Below are 26951 nucleotides of genomic sequence, written 5' to 3'. Positions count from 1 at the left end.
AACATGTCTCCCCTGACCACTGTGCTCTTTTAAGGTCTATCCAGGAGTTGTAGGTGACTCCTAGTGACCCTATGAATGAAAGTCCTCAACACTTGTATGACTTTCATCCTCTCTCCAGGTTCATAGGGTTTCCGGAGGCAAGCTGTTTATGGAAGTGGATGTCACTCCTGCTTCCAAGCTTGTTTTAATCAAGGAGCTTCACCAAACACTGTCCACCATGGGTAACCATTATCACATTTCACACATCAGTGTCAAAGTGTTCAGCTTTACAGCAACCATGAGTTACCTCTGTATGGCGATTGGACACAGCAGGGCTATACGACCTAGCAGAATGTTTGACCAACTTGAAATACTAGAGTAACAATCTTAAGATGGAGTGAGCTTATGGAAATGGGGAAGGAGAAACTCAGAGAAATGGGTCACACCCTCTGTAACTAATATAACTAGCACCACTGAATTGCACATGTAGAAGTTGTCATATTAGTGTATATTTTGCTATGTTTATTCTTGCTAGCAACAACAACATATTTTTTTTAAAAAAAAAAAAAAAGGAAGGAAGAAAAATCCTCATGGAGCTCAATTCTAGTCTGACATGCCCGAGGTCAGAGTCGACGTGATAACAGCTGGGTTAGTTGCTACAAGACCTCTAAATTTCACTCATTGTCGCTTTTCACTGCAGAAAGGTGGGCACCATGCCAGGTTAGGGCAAGAGCAAGAAGGCCGGGAGTCGCTTCTCTCACAGCCTCTGCCCTCCGCCCCTCCACACCTGGCCCTTTGTTTGTTGCTGCCCACTGATGCCCACACGCAACAAAGATCAGGAATGGACAACAGCAGAGCAGAAATGGTGCGCACAGCCCCTTCAGTGTTAGAACAGTAACAACAGATGCCTAACTTCATGGTGCCCACCTGACAGTGCTCATCACGTTTAAGGGGCTTCATGGAGTAAACTCACAAATATTAGCTCACAAACATCAACTGTCTGTTTGTATCAGCAGGTGGGTGAGATAGTGCTTGTCAAAATGCAGGTTTCCAGGCCCAGCACCCAAGATTCTGGATCTTTGGGGTGGCACCCAGGAAACATCCATTGCAAGAACTTTCCCATATGATTCTAGTGTAGCTGGTCTAAGGACCCCTCATGGAGGAGACAGGGCCTCAGAGAGACTGAGTGGCTTGTTCCAAGTCAGAAAGCTAGGAAGGATGAGTGCTGGGGCCAGGACAGTTACTCAGACTCCAAGGTCAGTACTATGACACCCTCCTTGTGTCTCTTATTATTGTTGTTGCTGTTATTGTTGTTATGTTGTTGTTGCTGTTGTTGATTGACTTCAAGTCAAGCACGACTCATAGCGACCCTATGAACGAAAGGCCGAAAGCCCCTCTACAACTCTCAACATTTATCAAAGTTCATAGAGTTTCAGGAGGCATGTTGTTTAGGAAGTGGATGCCACTCCTGCTTAGGTGCCAAGTTCCCCTACACACACACACAAACATGCACGCCCCTTCCCACTCTTGCAAGTGCCTTCATAATAAATTGTTGGGACTCTCCCAGAAGATCCAGACCACCTGAAGGCATGCTGACCCCAATCATACATCATACCTCTTAGGAGAGGAAGGACCCTCCGAAAAGGTCCTTCCTGAGAGACCCTAGAAAGACAAAGGGCATTCCCCTCACCTTTTCCAATGACCTTCTAGAGGGAAAACATGGTCCCCTGGTAGAAAAGGGAGAGAACTGTGGAATAGAAAGAGACCGTCCCCCCACTAGGTAAACCAGTATCCATAAACAACCAGGCATAGGCTCTGCCCACGGGGAGTGGGAACAGGGGGAGCAGTAAGGAGATCCTAGCTCGTGGGGCTGCTAACCTCTGCCCATTTTGTCTGTGGGAGCTGGCGAGAGGCACAGCAGAGCTGTGGGAATTTGAGGAACATTCTTTAGCAGAGGTTGGCAAGGTTTTTCTGTAAAAGGCCAGATGGTAAATATTTTTGGTTTGCAGGCCATACGGTCCCCGTCACAACCACTCAATTCTGTAGTCCTCGCTTGGAAGTAGCTACAGACAACGTGAAAATGTTCGTGCATGGCTGTGTTCCAGTCACACTGTATTTTCAAAGTCAGACAGTGAGCCCGATTGTGTGCATGGGCCTTAAATCACCAGTCCTGGCCCTGGAAGATGAACGCGTCCTTTCTCTTCCCTTCCCCCCCTCTTCTGCATCCTCTCCTCCTACCACTGATCCTCCCCCTTTCCCTCTTCTTTCTCCCCCTCCACGTAGTCATTATTGTTGTGTACTGCCAAGTTGGAGCTGACCCTCCAGCGGGTTTTCAGAGACAGTTAATCACATGGGAGGAAATTGTCCATCCTTCTCCCATGGAGCAGCTGGTGGATTCGAGCTGTGTGCCTTCAAGGTTGCAGTGCAACTTCTTGACACTAAGCCACAGTGCTCCTGCTGGAAATCAAAGGCAGAGGCTTTATGCTGCTCTGCTCGGCTCGGCTCGGCTCGGCTCGGCTCTGTGTGAAAGGAAATTCTGGCTCAATTTATCGCCAAAAGCTATTCTGTATCTCACTGCCTTATGATTAGCACCTCAGATGAAGGAACTTCCTTCACAACAGACAGGAGCAGAGCCGAAGGACATAGATAGACCCAGAAGCTTGACCTTCTCCCAGGGTACACGTCGCTTGGCCTCCCTCTGCTGCCCCCCTCAGTCTATCATCAGAACTACAGCCCAGCTTGGGCATGGAACATGGTGACAGGAACGGAGGATTATTGAGGCTGAGGCACCTGGAGGCTAGTTCTACAGCTGAGAAGCCGGCTCAGTGGAAAGTTCAAGGATATACAAGGTTTACTCTTTGCCTGCAGGAAAGAATTCTATTCATGCGAGTTCCCTCTAAAAAAAGCAAACTCCAAGGAGATTGGAGCACAAGCAGTTGATTCGGGGAATCCCTGGGTGATGCAAATCATTAACACTCTCAATCGCTAATTGAAAGGTTGGCAATCAGAGAGCATCCAGAGGTGCCTTGGAAGAAAGACCTGGCGTTCTACTTCCAAAACTGTTGGCCACTGCCAACCATTAAAGCATTAATCTACTCCACCCCACTTGGGATCTCCATGAGTCAGAATTTACTGGAAGGCAACAGTTTATTTTGGAAGTGCAAGAAATACCAACAGGGAAGCAGTAAAATGATACTAGTGGGAAAAGCAACCAGCAAAGGATTTGTTACTAAGCCATTGAAGTTTAGAGCAATTGGGAAATGAAGTGACACACTCCCCAGAGTCACCCCACTGAAGAGGCAAGGGCATTGGAGTGGGGCTACATTCCTCTCAGGAGACACTGGCTTGACAGCTGCTGACAGAGAGAAGAGGTGCAATTTCCCTGGCACTTTGCAGGTCTGGGCTCAGAGATCCATATTCTGGCAGGATCCAGAGGACAGAAAGGAAGGTCTGAGAGCTGCCAGCTGGATATTGACAGCATCTATGAAAATTACAGAATTCCGGAGTGGCAGAGCTAGGAGAATTCTGAATTGACAAAGAGACTTACAGTATTGGCTATAGTTAAAATACTTTTGTTGTTGTTGTTATGTGTTGTCAAGTCACCTGCGATTCACAGCAATCCTATGTACACTAGCTCTGAACCCTGCCCTGTCGTGACTCAATTTCATCATCTCTAACAGGCCTAATCAATTTCATCATCTCTAACAGGCCTAATCCCATTTCTCCAGTCACTGAGTCAATCCATCTTGTCCTGGGTCTTTCTCTCCTGCGCTGTCCCTCCACTCTTCCAAACATGATGTCTTTCTCCAAGGACTGGTCCCTCCTGGCCATGTGCCCTAAGTATATGAGGTGGAGCTTCAAAACCCTTGCCTCTAGGAAGCAGCCTGGTTTCACCTTCTCTAGAACAGACCTGTTTGTTCACTTGGCAGTCAACAATTTGTTCAACACTCTTCTCCAGCACCACAACTCAAAGGCATCAATTAGCATTTACATTATTCACCGAGGCATGCTGTAAATGGAGGAAATGGGATGACAGTGGTGCAATGGTTAAACACTCAGCTGTTAACAACACGAGGTTGACAGTTCAAATTCACTGGTGATTTTGCAAGGGGAAGACCTGACAATAAGTTCTTATAAAGATACTAGAAAATTCTGTGGGGAAGTTCTACTCAGCCACATGCGGTCACTGAGTCAAAATTGAGTAACTGGCACCCAACAGCAACATGCAATGAATAACCACTGAATGTCTACTGGCCATTGGCATATCTGTCACCACATAGCAAATCATTCCAGAACTCAATGGCTTAAAGCAACAATAAATGGAGTTCTGGCTCAAAGTCCCTCACGAGGTGACAATAAAGACGTTTAGGTTGCAGTTATTTGAGAGCTGCAATAGGGCTAACGGGGCTGCTTCCAAGGCGGTTTGTACACAAGGCCGGCGAGAGACTACTAGCTGTTGGCAGGGAGACATCCATTCCTCCAAGTGTAGGCGCCATCAAGCTCACTCCAACTCATAGTGACCTGTGTACAACAGACCCAAACACTGGCGATTCCTGCACCAACCTCACAATCTCCTAAGCCTAAGTTCATTTTTTCAGTCACTGTGGCAATCTGTCTAGTTGTGTGTCTTCCTCTCCTTCTCTGATCTTCCACTTTTCTGAGAATGATGTCCTTTCACAAGGGCTGACCCTATCTGACCACATGCTATATAGTATGTGAGATAAAGTGTCAGCATCCTTGCCTGCAAGGAGTACCCCGGTTGCATTTCCTCCATGAAAGAGTTCTTTATTCTTTTGGTACTCTATGATATGGTTGAGGGTGTTCTGGTGGCCTAGTGGTAAGGAGCTGGGCTGCCAACCCAAAGGCACAGGGTTTGAATTCACCTACTGCTCCGTGGGAGAAAGATGGACAATCTCGTCCACATAACTTACTGCCTCTGAAAACCTGCTGGAGGCTCGGCTATGAGCGCATTCCAGCTCATTCCAACTCAACAACAACGAGATACCTTCACCACTATTGCCAATGTCACAATTCAGAGACACCAGTTCTTCCTTAAACTTCCTTATTTTTTTTATCATTAATTCCAATGAAAATTTACAGAGACTTTGGATTCCATTTATTCATTGTTGCACTTTTCTCCCCTCCTAACCTTCCCCCCTAGTACACTACCCACTTGGAAAAGTAAAAGAAAAATTCCTTCATTGTTTTACAAACCCTTCCCCAGGTCCACTCCACTATGCAGCCTTCGCTCTGGACTCCTGTCATGACAAAAATACCTAATCACATATCCCTTTTAAACAGTTTTCTCCCTCATCTGTTTCAATGCAGTATACATTATTGGACCCATCTTTCTCAGTCTCCCCCCAACTCTGATGCCAGTCCTGTTTTACAACAGTGGCACCATGCAGTATTTGTCTTTTTGTGACTGAGATACTTCACTCAGCATAATGTCCTCCAGGGTCACCCATTTTGAATAATATTGCATGAATTCCTTGTTTTTCAATGCAGCACCACAGCTTCTCTGTCCATTCGTTTGTTGATGGGCACTAAGGCTGCTTCCAACTCCTTACTATTGTGAACAAAGCTGCAATAAACATGGCTGTGCAGATATCTGCTTGGATGTCAGTTATAGTCTCTTTGGGGTATATTCCCAGTAGTGGAATTGCTGGGTCAAATGGTATCTCTATTTGCAACTTTTTGAGAAAGCATCACACCGCCTTCCACAGTGGTTACACCATTTTACACTTCCATCAACAGTGAATAAGGGTTCCAGTTTTTCCACAACCTCACCAGCATTTGTTGCTTGCTGTTCTGTTAAATTTTGCTATTCTAACTGGGGTGAGGTGATATCTCATAGTTGTTTTGATCTGCATCTCTCTTAGAGCTAGGGATTTTGAACATTTCTTCATGTGCTTGTTAGCCATCTGAATGTCTTCTTCTGTGAAGTGTCTGTTCATATCCTGTGCCCATTTTTCAATTGGATTATTTACCTTTATCTTGTGGTTAAACTTCCTTATTTTTATGTGTATCTGAAGCAATTGAAAATACCATGGCTTCAGTAAGAAGCACCTTAGTATTTAAACGTGCGTCCTTGCTCTTAAGCACTTTAAAGAGGGCTTTGATCGCAAATTTGCCCAATGTATCAAGTCTTTTGCTTTCTTTTTTTCTTTTTTAAGAGGTTTTTTCCCCTACTAGTTTATTTACAAAATTCGAAGACAAATCCAAGCAAATTCTTCCAATTTCCCTCACCCCACCACTCATCAAATTGTACAACCCAGTGATTAATCCCCCCCTTCTTCCTGCACATCCTCGGCCCTCTGCTTCCAGACTCTCCCACCCCTCCTGGATCCTTATACTCATTCTACAATAATGGTTTTATACAATATTTATCCTTGTGGGACTGAGTTAGTTCATTCAGCATAATGCTCTCCAGTCCCTCCCAAGTTAAGTAGTAAATTACAAAATTATTACTCCTGTGTACTGCGTAGTATTCCATTGTGTGAATGTACCATAATTTCTCAATATATTCGTTTGTGGTTGGACATTTGGGCTGTTTCCATGTTCTTGCAAAGGTGAATAATGCTGCTATGAACATCGGTGTACAAATCTCCATTTGTGCCTCAGTTCTCATATTCTCAGGGTATATTCCAAGTAATGGAATATCTGGGTCATATGGAATTTCTATGTTCAGCTCTTTGAGGAAGCACCAAACTGCCTGACTGCTGTTTCCATGGGGGATTGATTGTGGATCCGAAGAAAAGGAAATACCTGGCAACTTAAATCTCTTCTCCACTTATCGTGAGATTTCTCTTTGTTGAGAGGATTTTTTTTCCTTGATGTGGCGATAAAAGGGCTGCTGTTTCTATCTTCATTAGTAAGTGCTTCAAGTCTTCATCACATTCACCTAGAAAGGTTGCGTTGTCTGCACATTACAGATCATTAATAAGTCTTCCTACAATACTGATTCCAGATTCTTCTCCATATAATCTAGCTTCCTTTTTTATAAATAATTGTTTTTCTTTTCTTTTATTATTTTGTGTGTGTGTGCCATCAAATTGGATCTGACTGGTACAGGAGGAGATTGCCCCTTCTTCTCCAGCAGAGCATCTGGTGGATTTGAACCGCTTTTATAAATAACTTTTATTGTGATTTTAATGAAAGTTTACAGAAAACTCAGATTTCCATTTATTTATTGTTGCACATTTTCTTCCATATCCACCCCCAGTTCGCTTTTCTCTCAAAAAAATTTCATTCATTGTTTAACTATTTCCTCCCCCTTCTTCCCCCCCCATTTACTTTGCTATGCACCTCTTATTCTAGACTATTGTCATGCAAATAATGCCTAATAATATATTCCTTTTAAACAGTTTTTTCTTTCACTTGTTCCAATACAGGGAGGAAACTAAGAAAAGAGAAGATAAATAATAATCCAGCTTCTTGGATTATTTTGTTACTATACATATTAAATAAGGGTAGTGAAAGGATTCAATCCTTGTTTTGTTGAAATTATTTTTTCTTGGTTCAGGTACAGATATACATGAATACAGCTAAGTGTTCTAGGATTCCCATTATTCTCAACATTATCTATAATTTATTATAAGCCATAGTGTTGAATACTTTTGTATAATAAAACACAAGTAGACATCTTTGTGATACTCTCTGCCTTCCTACAAGATCCACCTGACATCAATGATGATACACCTTTTTCCATGGCCTTTTCTGTTTTCTGAATCCAGTTTGAATTGCTGGTAGTTTCCTATCAATGCACTGCTCCAGCCTTTTTAAAAAATCTTAGCAGTAGTTTACTCATGTATGATATTAATAACACTGTTCAATAATTTCTATATTTTGTTGAATCATATTTTTTAAGTGGATCCTTCCAGCTGGTTGACCAGGTAATTTTCTTGCAAATTTCTTGGCATCAACAAGTGAGTATGTTCAGAGCTGCATCTGTTTGTTGAAACACTTCAGCTATTATTCTGCCAATTCCTGGAGCCTTATTTATTCTGATACCTTCAGTGCAGCTTGGGCTTTTTCTTTCAGCACCATTGACTATTAATCATAAGCTACTGCAGTGTTGTTCATAGGGTTTTCAAAAGCCTTTTATTTAGGAAGTAGATGGCCCATCCTGCTTCCTAGTCTGTTTTAATCAGGGAGCTCCACCAAACCCATCCATTGAGGAAGACCCTCAACCAGGTGATTGACACAGTGACTGCTGCAATGGGCTCTAGTGTGTCAGCAAGTGTGAGGATGGCTCAGGACAGGACTGGTTTCAGATCTTTTGCTCATAGGGTCGTTATGAGTCATACTCTACTTGATAGCACCTAACAACAACTGCACTGTTGACCAGTTATTTTGGGTACAGTGACTGTGTCTTATGGGTGTTTTTTTTTAAGCTTTCTGCATCATTCAATGTTTGTCCACAGACTCCTTCATTCAGTATTCCAACTTGAACCTTGAATTTGTTCTCCAGTTCTTCCAGCTGAAGAAATGCTGAGTGTGTTCTTCCCTTTTTGTTTGCTAACTCCAGGTATTTGAACATTTTGTAATAACACTTTGCTTTGTCTTCTCTCACTTCCCTTTGAAACCTTCTGTTCAGCTCCTATTTCATCCTTTCTTCCTGTCACCATATGCATCTCATTCCTTATCACTAAGACACCAGTTGTTGTTGTTGTTATGTGCCGTCAAGTCGCTTGAGACTCATAGCGACCCTATGTACAACAGCCCTAAACTCTGCTCTGTCCTGTGCCAATCACACTGTCTCCGACACTCCCATCCTGCTTAACCCAGTCACTGAATCAATCCCCCTCATAGAGGGCCTTCCCCTCCTACGCCTGCCCTCCACACTCCCAAGCATGATGTCCCTCTCCAAGTACCGGTCTCTCCTTACAACATGTCCAAAGTATGTCAGACAAAGCCTTAGAATCCTTGCCTCCACGGAGCAGCCCAGTTTAACCCTTTCCAGGATGAATCTGTTTGTTTTCTTAGCAGTCCATGGTACCCTCAATACTCTAGGCATCTCCAAATGTTGCTGTGTGGCGTCTACCAATGCGAACAATGCAAGAGGGAGAGAGTGATGTGGAAATCATACACTTTAACAGTCTAGTCTCAGAAATCACAAAGTAACTCATCTACTACCATTTCTATTAGTTTGTAGGAAGTCATTAAATCAGGCCCACTTTTAAGAGAAAGGAATTTTGAAGGATTGAGAGTTTGGGATAGTACAGGCAACACAACACAAGCACAGGCCTGTCTGTGGTGTCTTATTATGTGTTGCTATGCAGCTAAATAGGGTTCAGCAAAGCTTCTGGGTTAAACCAGACTACCAAGAAAGGACTAGTTAATCTACTTCGAGCAATCTTTCCATGAAAATCGCATGGACTGCAAAAGTGTGATGTGAAAGAATTGTGGGATTGGTCAGCATTTCCTCCCATTGTGTGTGGGTCATTAAGAATTGGGAGTCAACTTGACCGCATTTAACAACAGTAAGTATTAAAGTGGTATTGACATATCAGACAAAGCCACGATAAACATGGGTGTGCATATATCTGCTTGGGTGGCAGTTATGGTTTCTTTGGGATATAATCCCAGTAGTGGAATTGCTGGGTCAAATAGTATCTCTATTTGCAACTTTTTGAGGAAGCGCCTAAGTGCCCATCAACAAATGAATGGATAGAGAAGCTGTGGTATATTCACACAATGGAATACTATGCTGCATTGATAAACAAGCAACTCATGCAATATTATTCAAAATGGGTGACCCTGGAGGACATTATGCTGAGTGAAGTATCTCAGTCACAAAAGGACAACTACTGCATGGTGCCACTGTTGTAAAACAGGGCTGGTATCGGAGTTGGGGGGAGACTGAGAAAGATGGGATAAATAATGTATACTGCATTGAAACAGATGAGGTGGGAAACTGTTTAAAAGGGATATATGAAAAAAAAAAGGAGTCCAGAGTGAAGGCTGCATAGTGGAGTGGACCTGGGGGGAGGAATTGTAAAACAATGAAAGAATTTTTCTTTTACTTTTCAAAGAGGGGAGGTACTGTGGCAGAGGGGTGGGCAGGGAGAAAAGTGCAACACTGAATGAATGGAAATCCAAAATCTCTGTAAATTTTCATTGAAATTAATAATAAAATGTAAAAAAAAAACCAACCCATAACACTTTCTCTAAAATTAAATGAAAATATTTTAAGACTTTCCTAGCAAATAAAATTGCGTATGTATTTTAAAAAAATAAATATCAGACAAGAGGATTAGGGAGACGAAAATATTTTTTTTTCTTCATTTTAAACTGGTTTACTTATAAAGTTCATCTGAATGTTTTTTCACACCAGATCTTTCTCACACCATTTCCTTAACAACCCACCCCTCCCTCCAGCCATCAAAGTGTGCGACCTATGCTCACCCCCAGGCCCTGCCCATCCTCACCCTTCAGCTCCCCACCCTCCCCTCCTTAGAGCCTCATACAGGTTTTACTAGTTACCTATTTCTACAGTAATGGTCTTTTACAGTATTTGTCCTTATGGGACTGAGTTAGTTCACTTAGCATAAAGCTCTCTAGTCCCTCCCAAGTTAGATAATGATTTACAAAACCATTGTTCCTGCATGCTGCATAGTATTCCATCGAGAAAATGCTTTAAAGCCAAGAAAAGAACCTGCCCTGTGAACAATGGGGAGCCAGAAGAGGTAAGAGCTGGCTAGAGAAAAAAAGGGGGCAGCAATAGGTCTTCCCTGCTTGCACCCTACTGCTCATGGTGTCAGGAGCTGCCCCTAGCCTACAGAGGGACTCTCGAAGGTGCCTCTCATCTCCTCCAGGGGGGACCCAGTGCCTTAGCAGGACAAGACCAAGGTCCATTTCCCAGTGACCTCACCCAGTGACCACCTCCCCCTGGACTTTTGGTGGATCAGCCAGCGGCAATTAGCAGAATGCAAGAAAGGAGCAATCCGGGGAGGGAGCCAAGCAGGCAGAAACATGGGTTTATAATTAGGTGGTCTAATCACCTGTGTAAATTATGTACTTCTTATGATCGATGTGCTAAACGGTGCAGGTTTAATTAAGTTCTGCTGACTGGTTCTCTTTGAAGACCCACTGAAGTGTGATTCACAGCTCCTACTATTAATAGCAGGGAGAGGAACCCTTTGAAAGGGGGTGGCAGTTCCCTACTGCCTTCCCCCACCGTCTCCCTGCATCCTTCTGTGCCCACTCTCCATGTGCCCTTTGCCGGTTGCAATGGGTGGGCTTCTGCACCGAGAACCCTTTAGGGGAAAGATGAACAAGTAGGAAATCGCAAATATTTTCTCACCTCCTTCCAGAGTGGTCCATTCTGAATCAGAGTGGTCCATTCTGCATCAGAAAGTAAACCCTAACACTCTCATCACTCTCTTTGAGCATAGTCCAGAACATAGAACGCCACGTCCCTTCCTGTGGGTTAAGAATCGTTTGCTTTGCATGAAGCAACCTCATCAACACGGATCCTTCCGCTCCCGTGATTCAGTGCTGTGTTCTGTTCTATGCATCCTTCTCTGATCCACATTCCACTTACACCGTTCTGCCTTCTCTCACCTGCTTCCTCTCTCTTACAGCCCACATTGTTGTGTAACTCAAGCACCGCCCCCTCCCCATTTCCTAGAGCAGCCTCTTCCTGGCAAAGGTTTCAGTAAGCTCTGCTGACTCCTTCGTTCTGACATAGAAGGAAAGCCAAAGCCTTCATCTTCAGCCCTCCTGGACCACACATTCAAACTCTTCTCTTTGCCGTCTCCACTCAGCTCTAGGTCATGGGCAAGTTCACTCTGCTCTAACCTGCCACCCAGAAATCCTGAGCACCTTCTCCTCCTAAAGTTTGTTCCTTTTCCTTGAGGACCAGAAGAGAAATGAAGGAACAGCCCACCTTTCCTCTTGCTCTTAGGTTTCTGACTGTTATAACCATGGTAACAAAAGAGGAGAAACTTCAAAAAGTTGTGCTAAAAAGTACTAAAGAGTGAATCCTCAAGGTAGACCGACCAACCAATAAAACTCTGTGAAAGAATGGAATCGCTCTCTATCTGTGTTGTCCACAATGGTATCAACTAGCCACATATTCTCCATGCTTTTAAAGTTATCCAGGTTTTTAATTGCCCATGTTTTAGTTCTAAATCCTACGTTTTCAGTTCTACATGTTCTGTTCCACGCCTTTACGTTCTCAAATGCCTCTCAGCCCTTTACTGCTCCTGACACTTTGCCAAGCTCTTGTGTGAAGTCTTCCTTTCTGTACATTTGTCTGCAATTTCCAGCACGATACTATATAATTTTCATCATCTAAAGTGCTGAGGTCGCAAGGGGATGAATGGATACTGTCATCATGTTGCCTTCTATTTTGTCCCCTGCAGATTCACCTCAGTGTCTGTCAGGTCTAGGGTATAGAGAGAATATTGAACTTGGCAAGGAATTAACACTCATTATCTCTCTATCATCCTTTGTGGCTTTAACACTGTCCTTTAAGCAAACCACCGGCTCTAGACGTGGAATCAATATCGCTTAAAAGTGAAGAAGCAGCAGAGTTGGGGAGAGAAAGGGGATGGAGAGGGAAAGGAAGTTCAAACTTTCCCATCACGGGGCCTTCACAAGCCAACAGCTTGCTGTAGTGGGTGAAAATGCTGGAAATCTCACTGTCTATAGTCCTCAAGAAACCTCTGGAAGTCAGCAAAAGGAGTAAAAGTGACTTGAAAAGATTTTCTCTTTAATGTATTAGCAACAAAGGGTAAAAAGGAGAATCAAAAGCAGACCATAAAATGTCATTTGTAAGTGGTACAGCAGTGATCTATCTATTTGCTCTGCTGAAGTGACTTAGAGTTGCTGTGATGATGGACAACTGTACCATAGGTGTGTCAAACACCGTGGTTGACTGTCCATCATAGGCAGTGTTTGGTGGAGCTCCCAGACTGATTCAGGTTTGGAAGCAGGAGTGCCATCCACTTCCTAAACCACATGCCTCTGGAAAGTCTGTGAACCTGGAGAAACAACAATAATTATAGAAAGGCTTCAGGTTGCTATGAGTCATGCTCGACTCAACAGCAATCAACAAGAGGAGAGTCCTCTGGTCTTGGTTGATCCCCGTGCTTACTAAGGTCCTCCATGAGAGCAACTTCAGTGACCATTTTTCCGTCTTCTTCATGTTAATCTGTTCACAGCATGGACCCAGCTATATCCTCTCTATTTAAATATTTACTTATCATGTTTCCATGTTTTCTTCTTACTTTCTTGCTTTTCTCTTACTTAAAACTTCCCGCTCTTGGTCCCATTTGTTGCCTGTTCTGTTGTTGAACCTCTAAATGGTGGAGGACCACAGGGCCTGCTCCCAGATTCTTCTCTTCCTTACCTACACTTTCTGCCCAGGTTAACTCACCCATTCACATGACTTCAAATACCAAATATACATGAATATTTCCCAAATCTGAGCTTCAGGTCAGATCTTGCCAAATGTATAGACACATCTGCCTGTCCAATTCCATGAACTGCCGAAATAACAAATCTGTCTCAGAGGAAGTACAACCAAGGCGGCCCTTAGAGGCAAGGATGGTGAAGCTTCATCTTACAAAATTTAGGCATGTTATCAAGAGGGACCGGAGATGTCTTTGAGAAAAGACATCATGTTGGGAAAGGTAAGAAGTCAGAGAAAGATCAGACCCTCGAGGAGGTGGATTGACACAGCGACTATAACAAAGTGTTCAGGTAAAGTCATGGGGAGGATGCTGGAGAGAGCAAGGTCCAGACATGTTGTTCAAAGGGTTGTTAAGAGTTGTATTCAACTCAATGGCACATAACAACAAGAACAACATTCAGTAATATATTGATTTCCTATGGAGGGTCGGCCAAGAAAAGGAAGACAAGTGTGAGGATGGCACAGGATAGAACAGGGTTCAGATCTTTTGTTCATAGGGTTGCTATGAGTCATACTCAACTCAATGGCATCTAACAACAACAACATGCAGTCATAACAAAATACTACAAATTAATTAGCTTGGAAGAGAAGAAATGCATTGTTTTAGAGTTCTTCAGGTTGGGAATTTGACATCAGGACGTCAACTACGTTGATTCTTTCTGTGATTTTTGAGAAGACAATGTCCCGTGTCCCTCTCCTAGCCTCTGTGTGGTAAGCCAAGCATTCTTTGACTTGCATCTGCAGTATTACACAGTATGACATGGCATCTTCTTTTTGTCTCAGTCTCTTCTTTTCCTCTCTTCTCTATAAGGACACCAGTAATACAGAATTAGGATCCACCCTACTTCACCATGACTTCATGCCAACCTAACTGATAACATCTTCATAAGACCCTATTTCCAAACAAACAGCCCCATTCACAGAAACAAAGCTTAAGACTTACAATATCTCTTTTAGGGGCACGCCATGTAATCCCTAAGAGATGCTTTCATTTGAATAGCCAATTTGTTGTTATAGCTATTGTTCATTGCCCCAGAATCACTTCCAATTTATGGTCTCTCTAATTAACGTGTCCAAAATCGAACTCTGCCTATGGGCAGGGAATTTTAGAAAAGAGAATATTGTGAAAACAGCTAGCAAGTGGAGCCAGGGGGCTAAGACTCAGTAGCAGGTAGCGAGGGTTGAAAGAGAGAAAAACTAACAGAGCCGCCTAAGCAAGGGGCTAAGTCCAGAACCACTGACCCACCTCGGGCTCTCTCCACACAGAGGAGGCGAAGCACAAGCGGAGGGTCCGCACCACCTTCACCACGGAGCAGCTGCACGAGCTGGAGAGGATGTTTCATTTCACCCACTACCCCGACGTCCATATCCGCAACCAGCTAGCAGCCAGGATCAACCTCCCTGAAACCCGTGTTCAGGTACCTCCACCCTGCCCCACCCTTAGCCTCAACCTGCGGCCAGGAAGAAGCACGTCCTAGATTAGATTTTCCACGTCTGTCCTCATCTGAAAAATGTGGGGGGCTTCATCCCTTAAGAGCAATCATATTTGCCAGATATGATCAGTTCCAGGAGCTGAGGTTACCATGTTGTTGTTGTTGTTGTTGTTTTGTTGTTGTTTTGTTGTTGTTATGTGCCACCGAATCAACCATGACTCATCGTGACCTTCTGAACAATGACTCTGAACCTTCCTCTATTGGAGCCAATCTCTCCATCTGACACACCTGAACCGCAGGCCAGAGTCACTGTGTCCATCCATCTCATCCAAGGTCTTCCTTTCTTATGCTGACCTTCTACATTTATTCACGGGGTTATTTCAGGCTGGGAAGATGATCGGAACAGCCAGATTCTGCAAAAGTGTGTTTTCTGATTTGGGGTTGAGACTAGGGTGTGGCTGTTGTTCACAATAGGGCGTAAGCTGATAAGATTTGGCCTCATATTTAAAAAGGATTTGGGGCCCTCAGGCCTGTTTTTTTTTTGTGAATCTCCCAAATAAAACAGGCTTGGAAGCTGTAGTGGCATCCACTTCCAAAAAAAGCTTGCCTCTGGATACCCTATGAACTTGGAGAAAAGATGAAAGTTTTGTGTTCGGGACTTTCATTCATAGAATCGCTATGAGTCATCTATGACTCTATGACACTTAACACGACAACACGTATTCATAAGATATTGTTCTCCTTTGTCCGTATTGATGGAGTATATGGGGTGGCATTGGATGATTACCGTGAAGTATCATTAGATGATTGCCGTTAATCTCTGCCTCCTTGCCCTTTCTCTACACACACACACACACACACACACACACACACATCTCTGTTAAAGTAGTTGCCATCAAGTCAGTTCCTGTACTTCAGAGAAGAGCTACACTCCTTTGGCTGTGACCTTTTGGAAATTCTTCATCAGACTTTTATTCCATGATTCAAACCTCCAATCTTTTGGCTAATAGTCGAAGCACTTCACTGTTTGCACCATCCAAGGAGCATACTAGTTATACTTCAACTATCCAGCCTCCGCATCATTGACAGACTGATTTAAAAAAAAACAAAAGTAAATTATTATCTTTTCCAATTTTCTTTTCAAATGAGTTTTTATCTTCTTCAGCCTTTAAGGAATCAAATCCATCATGGGCTTTGATGGTGGCCGTGGGGCAGCGCCTGCAGGTCTAAATCTGGGTGGAGGTTTTCTGTCTTGGGCTTCATAAAAACGGTTCCTCAGCACCTTGCTGTGAATGGTACAACTCACACAAAAGTGCAGTTTCACATAGAGCTTTGGAAGCACATATGCGTCGAAGACACTTGCTTCGGAAGTGTCCCTGACGACAGCTGTCTCTACTATATTTCAAATCATTAACTTCTTTACTGCCTTGTCTTTGGGCACGCAGTGGGCGCAGTTCATGCAGTGAATAGGCTGCATGTGGCCGTGGCCCTTTTTGGCACAGCCATTGTTTCTCCTTTTCTTTGTCATCTTGGAAGTGAGAGCCTGAGAGAGGAAAACAGACTTCTTGTTGATGCTGTTGTTGTTGTTGAGTGCCTTTGAATGAAACATGACTCATGGCGACCCTAAGAACAACAGATGTGAACTCTGTCCTATCCTGTGCAACACAAACTGGGCAGCGCCTCGCTTAGATCTGTCAAATTATTGACAACTCTACAACTCTGCCACTATGACACAAAAACAGTCATAGGCATAAAAGCAAATAAGCATAAAACTTTTTCCAACAAAGCTTGATTTATTAACACTAAGAATTTGTGCTTTTAGTCATTTTCATATGTCACAAAATATTGGTCTTCTTTTGATATTTTTTTACCCTTAACTATTTTAAAGTATGAATACCATTCTTAGCTAAGGGGTTATTTTAAAAAAAAAAACGAACACCCAACAGTCATAATTTGGCCTGTAGGCCATAGTTTACTGCCTTCTGGTCTATATAAACCATGTGGACAGAGCTCTGAAAGCAGCACAAGGAAGTGAGAAGTGCACAGAGTAATGGTCAGACACCTGATTTGAGCCCTGATTACCCATGTAGCGGGAGCATCTGGTTCAAATCCACCAGCGACCCAGGGGAGAAGGATGGACAATCTTGTTCCATGCAATTAACTGCCTCTGACAACCTTCTGGAAGGTCAGCTATGAGTTGATTCCAACTTGACAGCCCACAACAATAACAATCACCACCCATATATGAGGGAGCTCTGGTGGCCTAGTGGTAAGAAGTTGTACTGTCAGCTCTAAGGCATACAGTTTGAATTCACCAGTTGCACCATAGAAAAAAGATGGGGAGACTTCTCCCGTGTAATTTACTGCCTTTGAAAACCCATTGGATGGTCAGCTATGGGTCTGTACCAACTTGACAGTACATAACAACTACCTGTGTAATCTCTCAAGATTCTCTCTTGCTCTCTACCAGGCTAAAGTTTGCTAGTCCCTGTGACTCACCAGGGACATGCCCTGCCATCTTTACTCATGCCCAATTCACCAAGTACTTTGGCACAGGAAAGAGCACTGAGATGACCCGGTGACATGCCACTACCAAATTCAACTTCTGCACCCTTGGAATTTTATCTAAAACCATCTTCTAGATTATTCTTCTTTGTCTGGCTATTTTTAAAATAAAATAGACATGTGATGGTCTCAGTAAAATTCAAAACTAGACCAAGGCCAAGGTCAACATCTCACTCTTTAATGTATGCCATACTGCTGTTCTGAAAGAAAACCACACTTGTCTTGGACTTCCCCTCATTAGAGGTCATCATCAGCTGCCTGGGCAGCACCTGCATCCACAGAAAAGCCCAGAATTCCACTCTTCCTGCAGAGGAATCACCAAGGGCACCTGGCCACATGCTAGGACCCTCAGGGCATCTATGAACATGTGGAAGGTAAATATGAAATCTAAGATGTCCAGAGGCTCCACAGGGGTTAGAGATTGGTGGCCTAACAGCTGGGTCACCCACAAATGGATTTCATTTGACTTGAGCATTAAAAAATAAAATTCAAGGGGAGCTCTGGTGGACTAGTGGCAGGAAGCTGCACTGCAATCCCAGAGGCGCACGGTTCGAATCCACCAGATGCTCTGCCGAGGAAGGAGGGGTAATCTCCTCCTCTACTAGTCAGATCTGATTTGACGGTACACACACACACACACACACACACACACACACATAATAAATAAAAATTTTAAAAAATCATTCTTTAAAAAAAAAATCAGTAGCTTTCCCTTGAAAAACAGTCTAACAACTATCCGTGAAAAACAAGATTTAGGCTTGAAAATGAGTCAGCCCCAAACAGTGGCCAGTGCCTATCATACACAGCCACCACCAATCTGTCAGTAGAGGCTCTTGTGTTGCTATGGTGCTGAATAAGTTTCAGTGCAGCTTCCAGGGTGAGATGAACCACAGAGAAAGGCCTGGGCAATTGCTTCCAAAAATCTGTCAATGATCCTAGAGGTCGCCTGTCAGTCAAATACTGTTGGAAGGTGCCATTGAGTCAGCTCTGCCTTCCAGCATCCCTACCAACAATGGGTTGCTCTATCCTGACCCATGTTGAATGCAACAATGGGCTGGAACACTGTGTCAGTTCATCTTGTTGAGGGTCTTCCTTTCGTTCACTGACCCTCTACTTTTCCTAGCGTGATGCCTTTATCCAAGGAGAGGCAACAACTTCTGACACCAGTCTCAAAGCCTCATCATCCTTACCTCTAAAGAGCGTCCTGTTTGTACTTCCTCCAAGATAAGTTTACACGGAATATTCATCTGTCTTGGCCAGCACCCCAATTCAAGGGCATACATTCCTTTATCTTCTTTATTCATTACCCAACTTCTACATGAATAGGAAGCAGTTGAAAATATCATGGCTTGGGCCAGGTTCACCTTAGTCTTTAAACAGACATCCTTACTCTTCGGCATTTTAAAGAAGTCCTTTAAAGCATATTTTCCCAGAGGAGCACATCTTTTGATGTCTTGATTGCTACTTTCATGGAAGTTGTGAAGCCAAGAAAAAGGAAACCCTTGAAAACATCAATCTTGACTCTATTTATCATGATGTTACCTATTAGTCTGTTGTTAAGTGCTGTTGAGTTGAATATAACACAAAGCGATCCAATAAACAACAGGTCTGAAACCTATTTTATCCTGTGCCACCCTCATCATCTCTGATACGCTTGAGGCCGTAATGATAAGGATTTTCTTTTGTTGAAGTTGAGGTCTAGCTCATCTGAAAGCTTTAGGCTTTGTTCTTCTTTAGTAAGTGCTTCAAGTCTTGTCCACTTTCCACAAACAAAGCTGTGTCATCCGCATAATGCAGATTATTGATGCGTTTCCCTCCGACTTGATGCCATATTCTTTTTTTCTACTTTTTTATACAAATTTTTTATACTGGTTTACTTGATGCCACATTCTTCTTAATATAGTCCAGTTTCTCAGATTATTTGCTCAGCAAAAGATTTCTATGGGCAAGATATTGAATGATGCAGGGAACCTTAAATGTAGATGGAAATAATATAGAATGACTGTGCCAAAAAAAAATTAGTTAACACTGAATTATTTCTAGAAGGACTGACTAATGGTATTAAAGGGGGGAAATCAAAGCTGCACTGGAGACAAGGGCAAAATATAAGGTCCCAGGAATTAACTAAAAGACCAATTGAGGTATTTCAGCAAACAGATGAAATGTTAGCCATTCTCACTTGTCTGTGGTAAGAAATTTAGAAGACAGCAACTTGGCCAACTGACTAGAAGAGATCCTTATTTGTGAACCCCCCTTTAAAAAAATGATCCAACAGAATGAAAATTATCAAGCAAAATCCTTAAAATCACATGTAAATAAACTCTTGCTGATGATTATTAAAAAATAGCTGAGATAGTACATCAATAGGAAAATATCAGAAATTCAATCTGGATTTAAAAAGATGCCTTCAAATGAGGGATATTATTGCTAATGTTGGCTGAACCTTGGCTGAAAGCTGAGAAGATCAAAAAGATATTTACCTGTCCTTTATTGACTCTGCAGATGCATTTGATTCATAATAAATTGTGGATAATATTGAGATGAATAGAAATTCCAGAACACATAATTGTGCTCATATGAAACTATATTTAGACCAAGAATTAGTAGTTCAAACATAACAAAGAATTATTGCATCACTTAAAAGTAGGGAAAGTGTCAGAGTTTTAATTTTTCACCATATATCCAATCAGTTTGCTGAGCCAACAAATATAAAATAAGCAATTATACCTGTGAGGATATGCCTTTTATTTCCAGCAATTATTGTTTGCTGTTGTTAAGGGTCGTCGAGTTGTAGGCAACTCACAGCGACCCTATGAACGAAAATCACTTGAGTGACTTTCATCCTCATTCCAGGTTGAGAGGCTTTCCCAAGGCAAGCTATTTACGGAAGTGGACGCCATTCCTGCGTCCAAGCTTGTTTTAACGGGGGAGCTCCACCAAGCACTGTCCATCATGGGTAACTGTTATTGCATTTGACACGTAAGTGTCACGGTGTTGAGCAATTACAGAAGCCCAAATAGGCAGCATTTGTCCAAAAGAAAAGATGAGAAGGCAAAGAGGGGCAGGAAAAAAAGGAGGAGAAATAGAGAAGAAGTGCTGATTCATTGCAACAATAACAACTGATATCATATAACAATCTGTGTATGACTATGGAATGGGAAACTGATTGTCTGTGTAAACTTTCACCTAAAGCATCATATTGTTGTTGTTGTTGAGTACTGTAGAGTCAGGACCAACCTATAGCTGACCCTCCGGCAAGTTTTCAAAGGCAGTTAATCTCATAGGAGGAGATTGCCCATCCTTCTCCCACAGAGCAGCTGGTGACCTCGAACTTTGTGCCTTTGGGATTGCAGAGCAGGGTTAACAAAACCAGTCAGTGTCAACACTATAGATCAAAATGGTCCAGCTCACTCCTGATCGTGGCGATGGAACAAGGCCAGGCAACAGGTCTAACATCACAACAAAACACTCGGTCCACATACTCTGGTTGCCCATAGGCTCTGCCACTCTCAGTTACCTGGCACCATCCGATTCACTCATGTATGTCCCTATTGGTCTTGAAGACATGTGACCCCTGGTCCCTTCTTAGGACACTGACCTCCAGATCTAAGGAAACCGTGGATGCCCTTATGTTTCATAAACTATGAAATGCTAGTCCCTTGCAAGATGTTATTATTATCCACGTGAGAGCAGGTATCAAACGGAGTCCCTGGAAAGTACAAAGTTGCAAGGCATCAGTTACTAACCAAAATCTGGGAAGTTTTCTCCAAATGCATAGATGCCTCGGATAAAAGGCCTGATAATTACATTCAAAATAGCAGTCATTGAAAGCCCCTGTGGAGCAGAGTTCCCTAATACATGTGCAGGCACTGTGAGGTGGAGGCAACGTGAAGAAGACCAGTCCCAGATGGATCTCAAGGATCCCTGATGGCGTTGGCGGTTGAGCTGTTAATCAGAACGTCTTCAATGGGGCAGTCTGCTCCCATTGAATATATAGTCTCAGAAACCTGGAGGGTCGCCCTGAGTTGGAGTTGATTTTCAGGCATTGGGTTTGGACTTTTATTTATAGGAATAAACCCACTCTCTATCTCCGTCTTCTCTCTACTTCACCTCAGATCTGGTTCCAGAACCAGCGAGCCAAGTGGCGGAAGCAGGAGAAACTGGGCAGCCTGAACACTCTGCAGCCACTGAGTGAGACCAAATTGGCCCCAGTGACAAATCTGGATGTTGTGGTGAGTTGTTGAGGCATGAAAGGGATGGGGCAAGGAGGGGTGGGGTGGTATCCATTGTCTGGAAACATTCTAAATCTAGATTGGAAGAAACACTTTAGAGGCTCATTAACGGCTGCAAAAAGTTGACGGGAAATTAATTTAGGAGCATAAGGGCTAGATTTGATGTGGAGGAATGTGGCATCAGGATTGGGGGAAGACTTATAAACAATTTGAGTTATGCAGATGATGCAACCTTGCTTGTAGAAACTGAAGAGGACCTGAAGCATTTGCTTCAGAAGGTCAAGGACTGTAGTCTTCAACATGGATTGAAGATCAACATCAAGAAGGCAAAGATTCTCACCACTGGAAACAACTAGAAGCACCATGATGGATGGAGAAGAGATTGAGGTTGTTAACAATTTCAGCTTGCTCAGTTTCACAATCAACATTCTTGTCACCAGAAGTCAGGAAATCCAAAGTAGATTTAGGGAAATCTGTTTTCAGGGAACACTCTAGAGTGCTAAAGAGCAACGATGTCACTCTAGAGACATCTAATTTGTGCCTGATTCAGTCCATGGTCTTCTCAATTACTTGCTATGCATCAGAGAGTTGAACAACAACTAAGGATGCCAGAAGAATTGATGCCTTTGAGTTGTGGTACTGGAGAAGAGCATTAAGCATTCTATTGACCACCAAGAGAACAAAGAGGTCTGCCCTGGAGAGGGTGAAATCAAGCTGTTCCTTAAAGGCAATGATTTTGAAGCTCCATCTCACATACTTTGGGCATATTTCTAGGTGGGCCCAGTCCTTGGAGAAGAACAACATGCTTAGAAGGGTGGAGGGACAGAACAGAGAGGAAGACCTTGAGTGACACAGATTGACACAATAACTGAGATCATGGGGGTAAGTGTGTCAGAGTCGGTGAGACTGGCTCAGAGAAGGTTCAGAGCTATTGTATATAAGGTCACTACGAGTCACAGCCAACTCGATGGCACATAACAACAGGGACACGGAAGGGTCTTGACATTTATGAGACTTAATACATGTCACTGATTTCTCATCCACTGGAAGCCATCATAGTGCTTCTTCTTCCTCCAGGGAGTAGCTTGTATTACACTTGCAAAGCTTTAAAGTTTCTAAAACAAGGTCACAGAGTAAAGTGTAATGCATGCAAGTTTAGTACACCAAGTCTGAAGTCAGAGCACCCTGTTCTAAATCCCAGATCTGCATGTAACAGTGAGACTGTGGAATCGTCATTTTGCCTGTCAGGGACAACGCTCATGCTCTGATGAAGATTAAATGAATAAGATAAAAAGAATGTTTGCCATTTGAAAAATCCCACTGCTCTGGCTTTAGGTCCAACTCACAGCAACCCAACAGGGCAAAGTAGAACCGCCCCGTAAGATTTCTAAGGCTGGAAATCTTTATAGAAGCAGACTACCCCATCTTTCTCCCACGGAGCTGGTGGGTTTAAGCCACTCACCCTTCAATTATAATTGAGCACTTTATAGGATTTTGCACTTCAGAACTGCTCCCTAAATGTTAGCAGTATGTTGTTGTTGTTGTTGTTATGTGCTTTCAAGTCATGTTCGACTCATAGTAACTCTATAAACAACAGTCCTGAGCCCTGCCCTATCCTGTGCCATCCTCATAATCTTAGACAAACTTGAGCCCATTGCTGCAGTAACTGTATCCATCCACTGGGCTGAGGTTCTTCCTCTCCTTCGCCATCCCTCCACTTTTCCAAGTATGATGTCTTCTCCAAGAAATAGCCTCTTCTAGCAACATGCCCACAGTATGTAAGACAAAGGTTTTCCATCCTTCTCTCCAAGGAATACTCTGACTTCACCTTCTCCAAGACGTATCTGTTTGTTCTTTTGGGAGCCTGTGGGGTATTTGGTACTCTCCTCCACCACCACAACTCAAAGGCGTCAATTTTTCTTCTGTCATCCTTATCCTTATTAATCGGGATGGGAGTGTCAGAGACCGTGCGATTGGCACAGGACAGAGCGGAGTTTAGGGCTGTTGTACATAGGGTCGCTATGAGTCGCAAGTGACTCGACGGCGCATAACAACAACAACCTTATTCATTGTGTAGCTTTCAGCAGTGTATCAAGTGATTGGAAAAACTCTGGTCTGAATCAGGCATACCTTAGTCCTCAAACTAACATCATTGCTCCATAATAATTTGGAGAGGTCCCTTAACTACAGACTTTCCCAGTGCAATATACATCGTGATGTCCTGACTGCTGTACAAAGTGTATTGACTGTGGAACCAAGTAAAATGAAATCATTGACAGTTTCAATCTTCTCTCCATCTATCACATCACCTATTGGTTCAATGATAAGAATTTTTGTTTTCTTGACATTAAAATAGAATCCGTATTGAAGGCTGTAGTGTTTTATCTGCTGAAGCAAGTATTTCAGGTCTTCCTCACTTTTAGTAAACAAGGTTGCATCACCTACATAATGAAAGTTATTGACAAGTATTCCTCTAATCCTGATGCCATATTCTTCTTCATAGAGTCTAGCTTCTCTAATAATTTGCTTAGTATATGATTAACCAGGTATAGAGAAAGGATACAACTGTGATGCATGCCTTTCTTAATCTTAACTGATGTAGAATTCCCTTGCTCTATTCACATGTCAGCTTCTCGGTCTAGGTATAGGTTTCACATGAGCACAATTTAGTGCTCTGGGATCCCATTTTTTCTCAATCTTAGCCATCACTTGTTATGATCGACACAGCCAAATGCCTTCGCATAATCTTCGCATTGCCTGTGTTGAGTTAGTCAACATATATTTTTGAGTGTGTACCAGGTCTTTAGAAGTAAGGATGGTGAAACTTCTCACATACTTTAAGTATGTTGTCAGGAGCAACAAATCCTTGAAAAAAGATGCTAGAGTCAGCCAAAGAGAAGAAAACCCTCAACGAAGCAGACAGAAACAATGAGCTTGAGAATGACAGAGATGGCAAGAATGGCACAGGAAATGGCAAGATCCAATCTACTGTTTGTGATGAGTCCTAGTTGACTTAACAGCCCCTGGTGCTTCAGGAAAGAAAAGGCTGGAGCAAGACAGGACAGGGTTCGATTGTGTTGGTCACCGAGTTGCTCTGAGTCATACACCTCTCGCCAGCACCTAACAACAACAGATGCTGAGAGGGCATTGGTGGTTCACTGGGAGAATTCTCACTTCCACAAAGGAGACCTGAGTTCGATTCCCAAGCAGTGCACTTCATGTGAAGCCTCCACCCACCTTTTTGTAGCAGCATCAGGTCTAACCACTGTGGGCATGGCAGGAAATAAGACAAATAAGCCTGCCCTCTGGAACAGACACTACTATCACGTCGGTCTAGTGTTCAAGGTTTCTCTATCCCCACAAAATCAAAACTTAAACCCAACTCCCAGCAGCTATTGCATCTTACCGAGCAGAACTGTGTTATAGAATTACCCTGACTGTGAACCCTTACAGAGGAGTTCCTGGGTGGCACATACAGTTAAGTGTTCAACCACTGACCAGATGTTGGTGGTTCGAACCCAGCAAGAGGCAACTCAGAAGACAGCTTGGTGATACCTGCTTCCCAGAGGTCACAGCTTTGAAACTCTGTAGAGCGCAATTCTACTCTACATCCTTGGGGCCATCATGAGTCCTAAAGAAAATGACAATCTTTATGGAAGCAGATTACCAGGCCTGTGGTGTCATGGGATAGGTTCAAACTGTACACCTTTGGGTTAATAGTCAAGCTATTTGTGCCACCCAAAGACCTTCCTATGTTCCCACAGTGACACCATCAGGTAGGAATTTTTTAAATGATTTTTATTTCATATTGGTTTGCATACAAAATTTATATGTATATACTGTATTTTGTTTCTGTACATTGTATTTCATGCACTCCTCTATTTGTCGTGTTTCATACCATCATTCCTATACATTGTTGTTTGTTGTTGTTATGTGCTGTCGAGTCGCCTGCGACTCATAGCGACCCTATGAGTCTCTACATAGTGTTTTGTAATGTTACTAACCATTGACCAGGCCCATCAGGTAGGATTTTAAATAAGTTTTTCACTAAGGCAAAAATGACCTGACAAGTAAAATGAGTTTTCCCTGCAACTACTAAGTGTTGGGATTCGAACTTGCTTTCCTGACCTCATTGGCCATGGACAGCTGTGACCACCCATCAAGGTTCATGCAGTCTTTCGGTGTTAAACCCAGAAGACCTGGGGAAGTTTGGCCCTTGCTGTGCCCATGCCAGGGGAGAAAAGCAGGCGAGCTGCAGACTTCCCAGGCCAAAGGTGACGGTTCACTTCTCTCTCCTGATCTTCTCTCTCCTGCTCTCTCTTTGTAACAGGCCCCTCTTCAGACATCTGTGGTTCTACCCAGGCTGGCTCCTCCCACCAATTGTTATCCGCTTGTTCAAAACCAGCTGGCCACTGCCTGGCTCCCTGCACAAGTCACCCTCCCTCCACACCCGCCATGGGAGATGCAGACGCCTCGGGACCCTCTCCTGCAGCAGATCTGCGTCCCTGTGCTCCAGCTCCTTCCGCAACCTCTGTACCCAAGGTGGGGCCACATCTGTGCCTCTTCAACCTAGGAATCAGGCAGCCTCTCCCCAAAGAGTCATTCTCCTCATCACCAGAACAGTGGTGTCTGAAAACATGCCAGAGGGCCGTCTCGGGTTAAGCAACAAGGAGTAAATGGTATCGTCACAGCGTCATCTCTCTGGCTCATCAGATGGGCTGCATGCAATCTCAGGACAAGCTCTACAGTGGGAAGATCATTCTCTTACACTGGGCTCTCCTCCAACTTGCTGTGTGACCTCCGGTCAGTCATTCCCCTCCTCTGGACCTCATCTGTAGAGGGAGAAAGCTGGACAACATGGTTTCTGAGGACATTTCTCATCCTAACTTTTGTGAATGGACCCATGTAAGAACAGAAGCAAAGAGGCCAAGAGAGGATACAGAGATGAACAACTCAGGACCCCTTTGCTTTTCTGTGATCAAATTGTTCGCTCAACTGTCAGGTTTCTACAACTTATAGTAGTAAAGTAGCTTGAATAAATATGAGAAATGCCAATAGTCTGGGAGTAAATGCTAGACAGAACATCCAGTAATCTGTTTGTGTACGTTTCAAGGCCTTTTCCATTTTCCCTGGCTACTTATTTCTCTGAATTTCATTTTCTCCATCCATTATATCAATGAGGATAACAAAGCCTGCCTCAAAAGTCAGCTGCAGACAAGACCACTGTATGCAACGGTGGGAGCCAAGTGCTTGGACTTACAAAATATGTTATTGATGTTGTTGTTGTTAAGTGCCGTCAAGTCGTAGACGACTCATAGT

General features: G+C 43.3%; 1 protein-coding gene across 1 annotated transcript in view; it reads left to right on the top strand.

The window, feature by feature from the left end:
- The window catches only part of ISX (intestine-specific homeobox), a 30585-nt gene extending 4380 nt beyond the window's left edge, over window positions 1–26205 (top strand). The window contains exons 6-8 of the mRNA XM_006890234.1: window positions 14669–14820; window positions 21516–21632; window positions 25963–26205. Of these exons, the coding sequence (XP_006890296.1) occupies window positions 14669–14820; window positions 21516–21632; window positions 25963–26205 (512 nt within the window). The remainder of the gene's footprint in view (window positions 1–14668; window positions 14821–21515; window positions 21633–25962) is intronic.
- Window positions 26206–26951: the final 746 nt, after the last annotated feature.

The sequence above is a fragment of the Elephantulus edwardii genome, unplaced genomic scaffold (assembly GCF_000299155.1).
Source record: "Elephantulus edwardii isolate Elephantulus edwardi_28Jun2011 unplaced genomic scaffold, EleEdw1.0 scaffold00086, whole genome shotgun sequence".
Classification (NCBI taxonomy): Eukaryota; Metazoa; Chordata; class Mammalia; order Macroscelidea; family Macroscelididae; genus Elephantulus; species Elephantulus edwardii.
The sequence above is the reverse complement of the archived record's forward strand: the minus strand, read 5'-3'. Positions and strand labels throughout refer to the sequence as shown.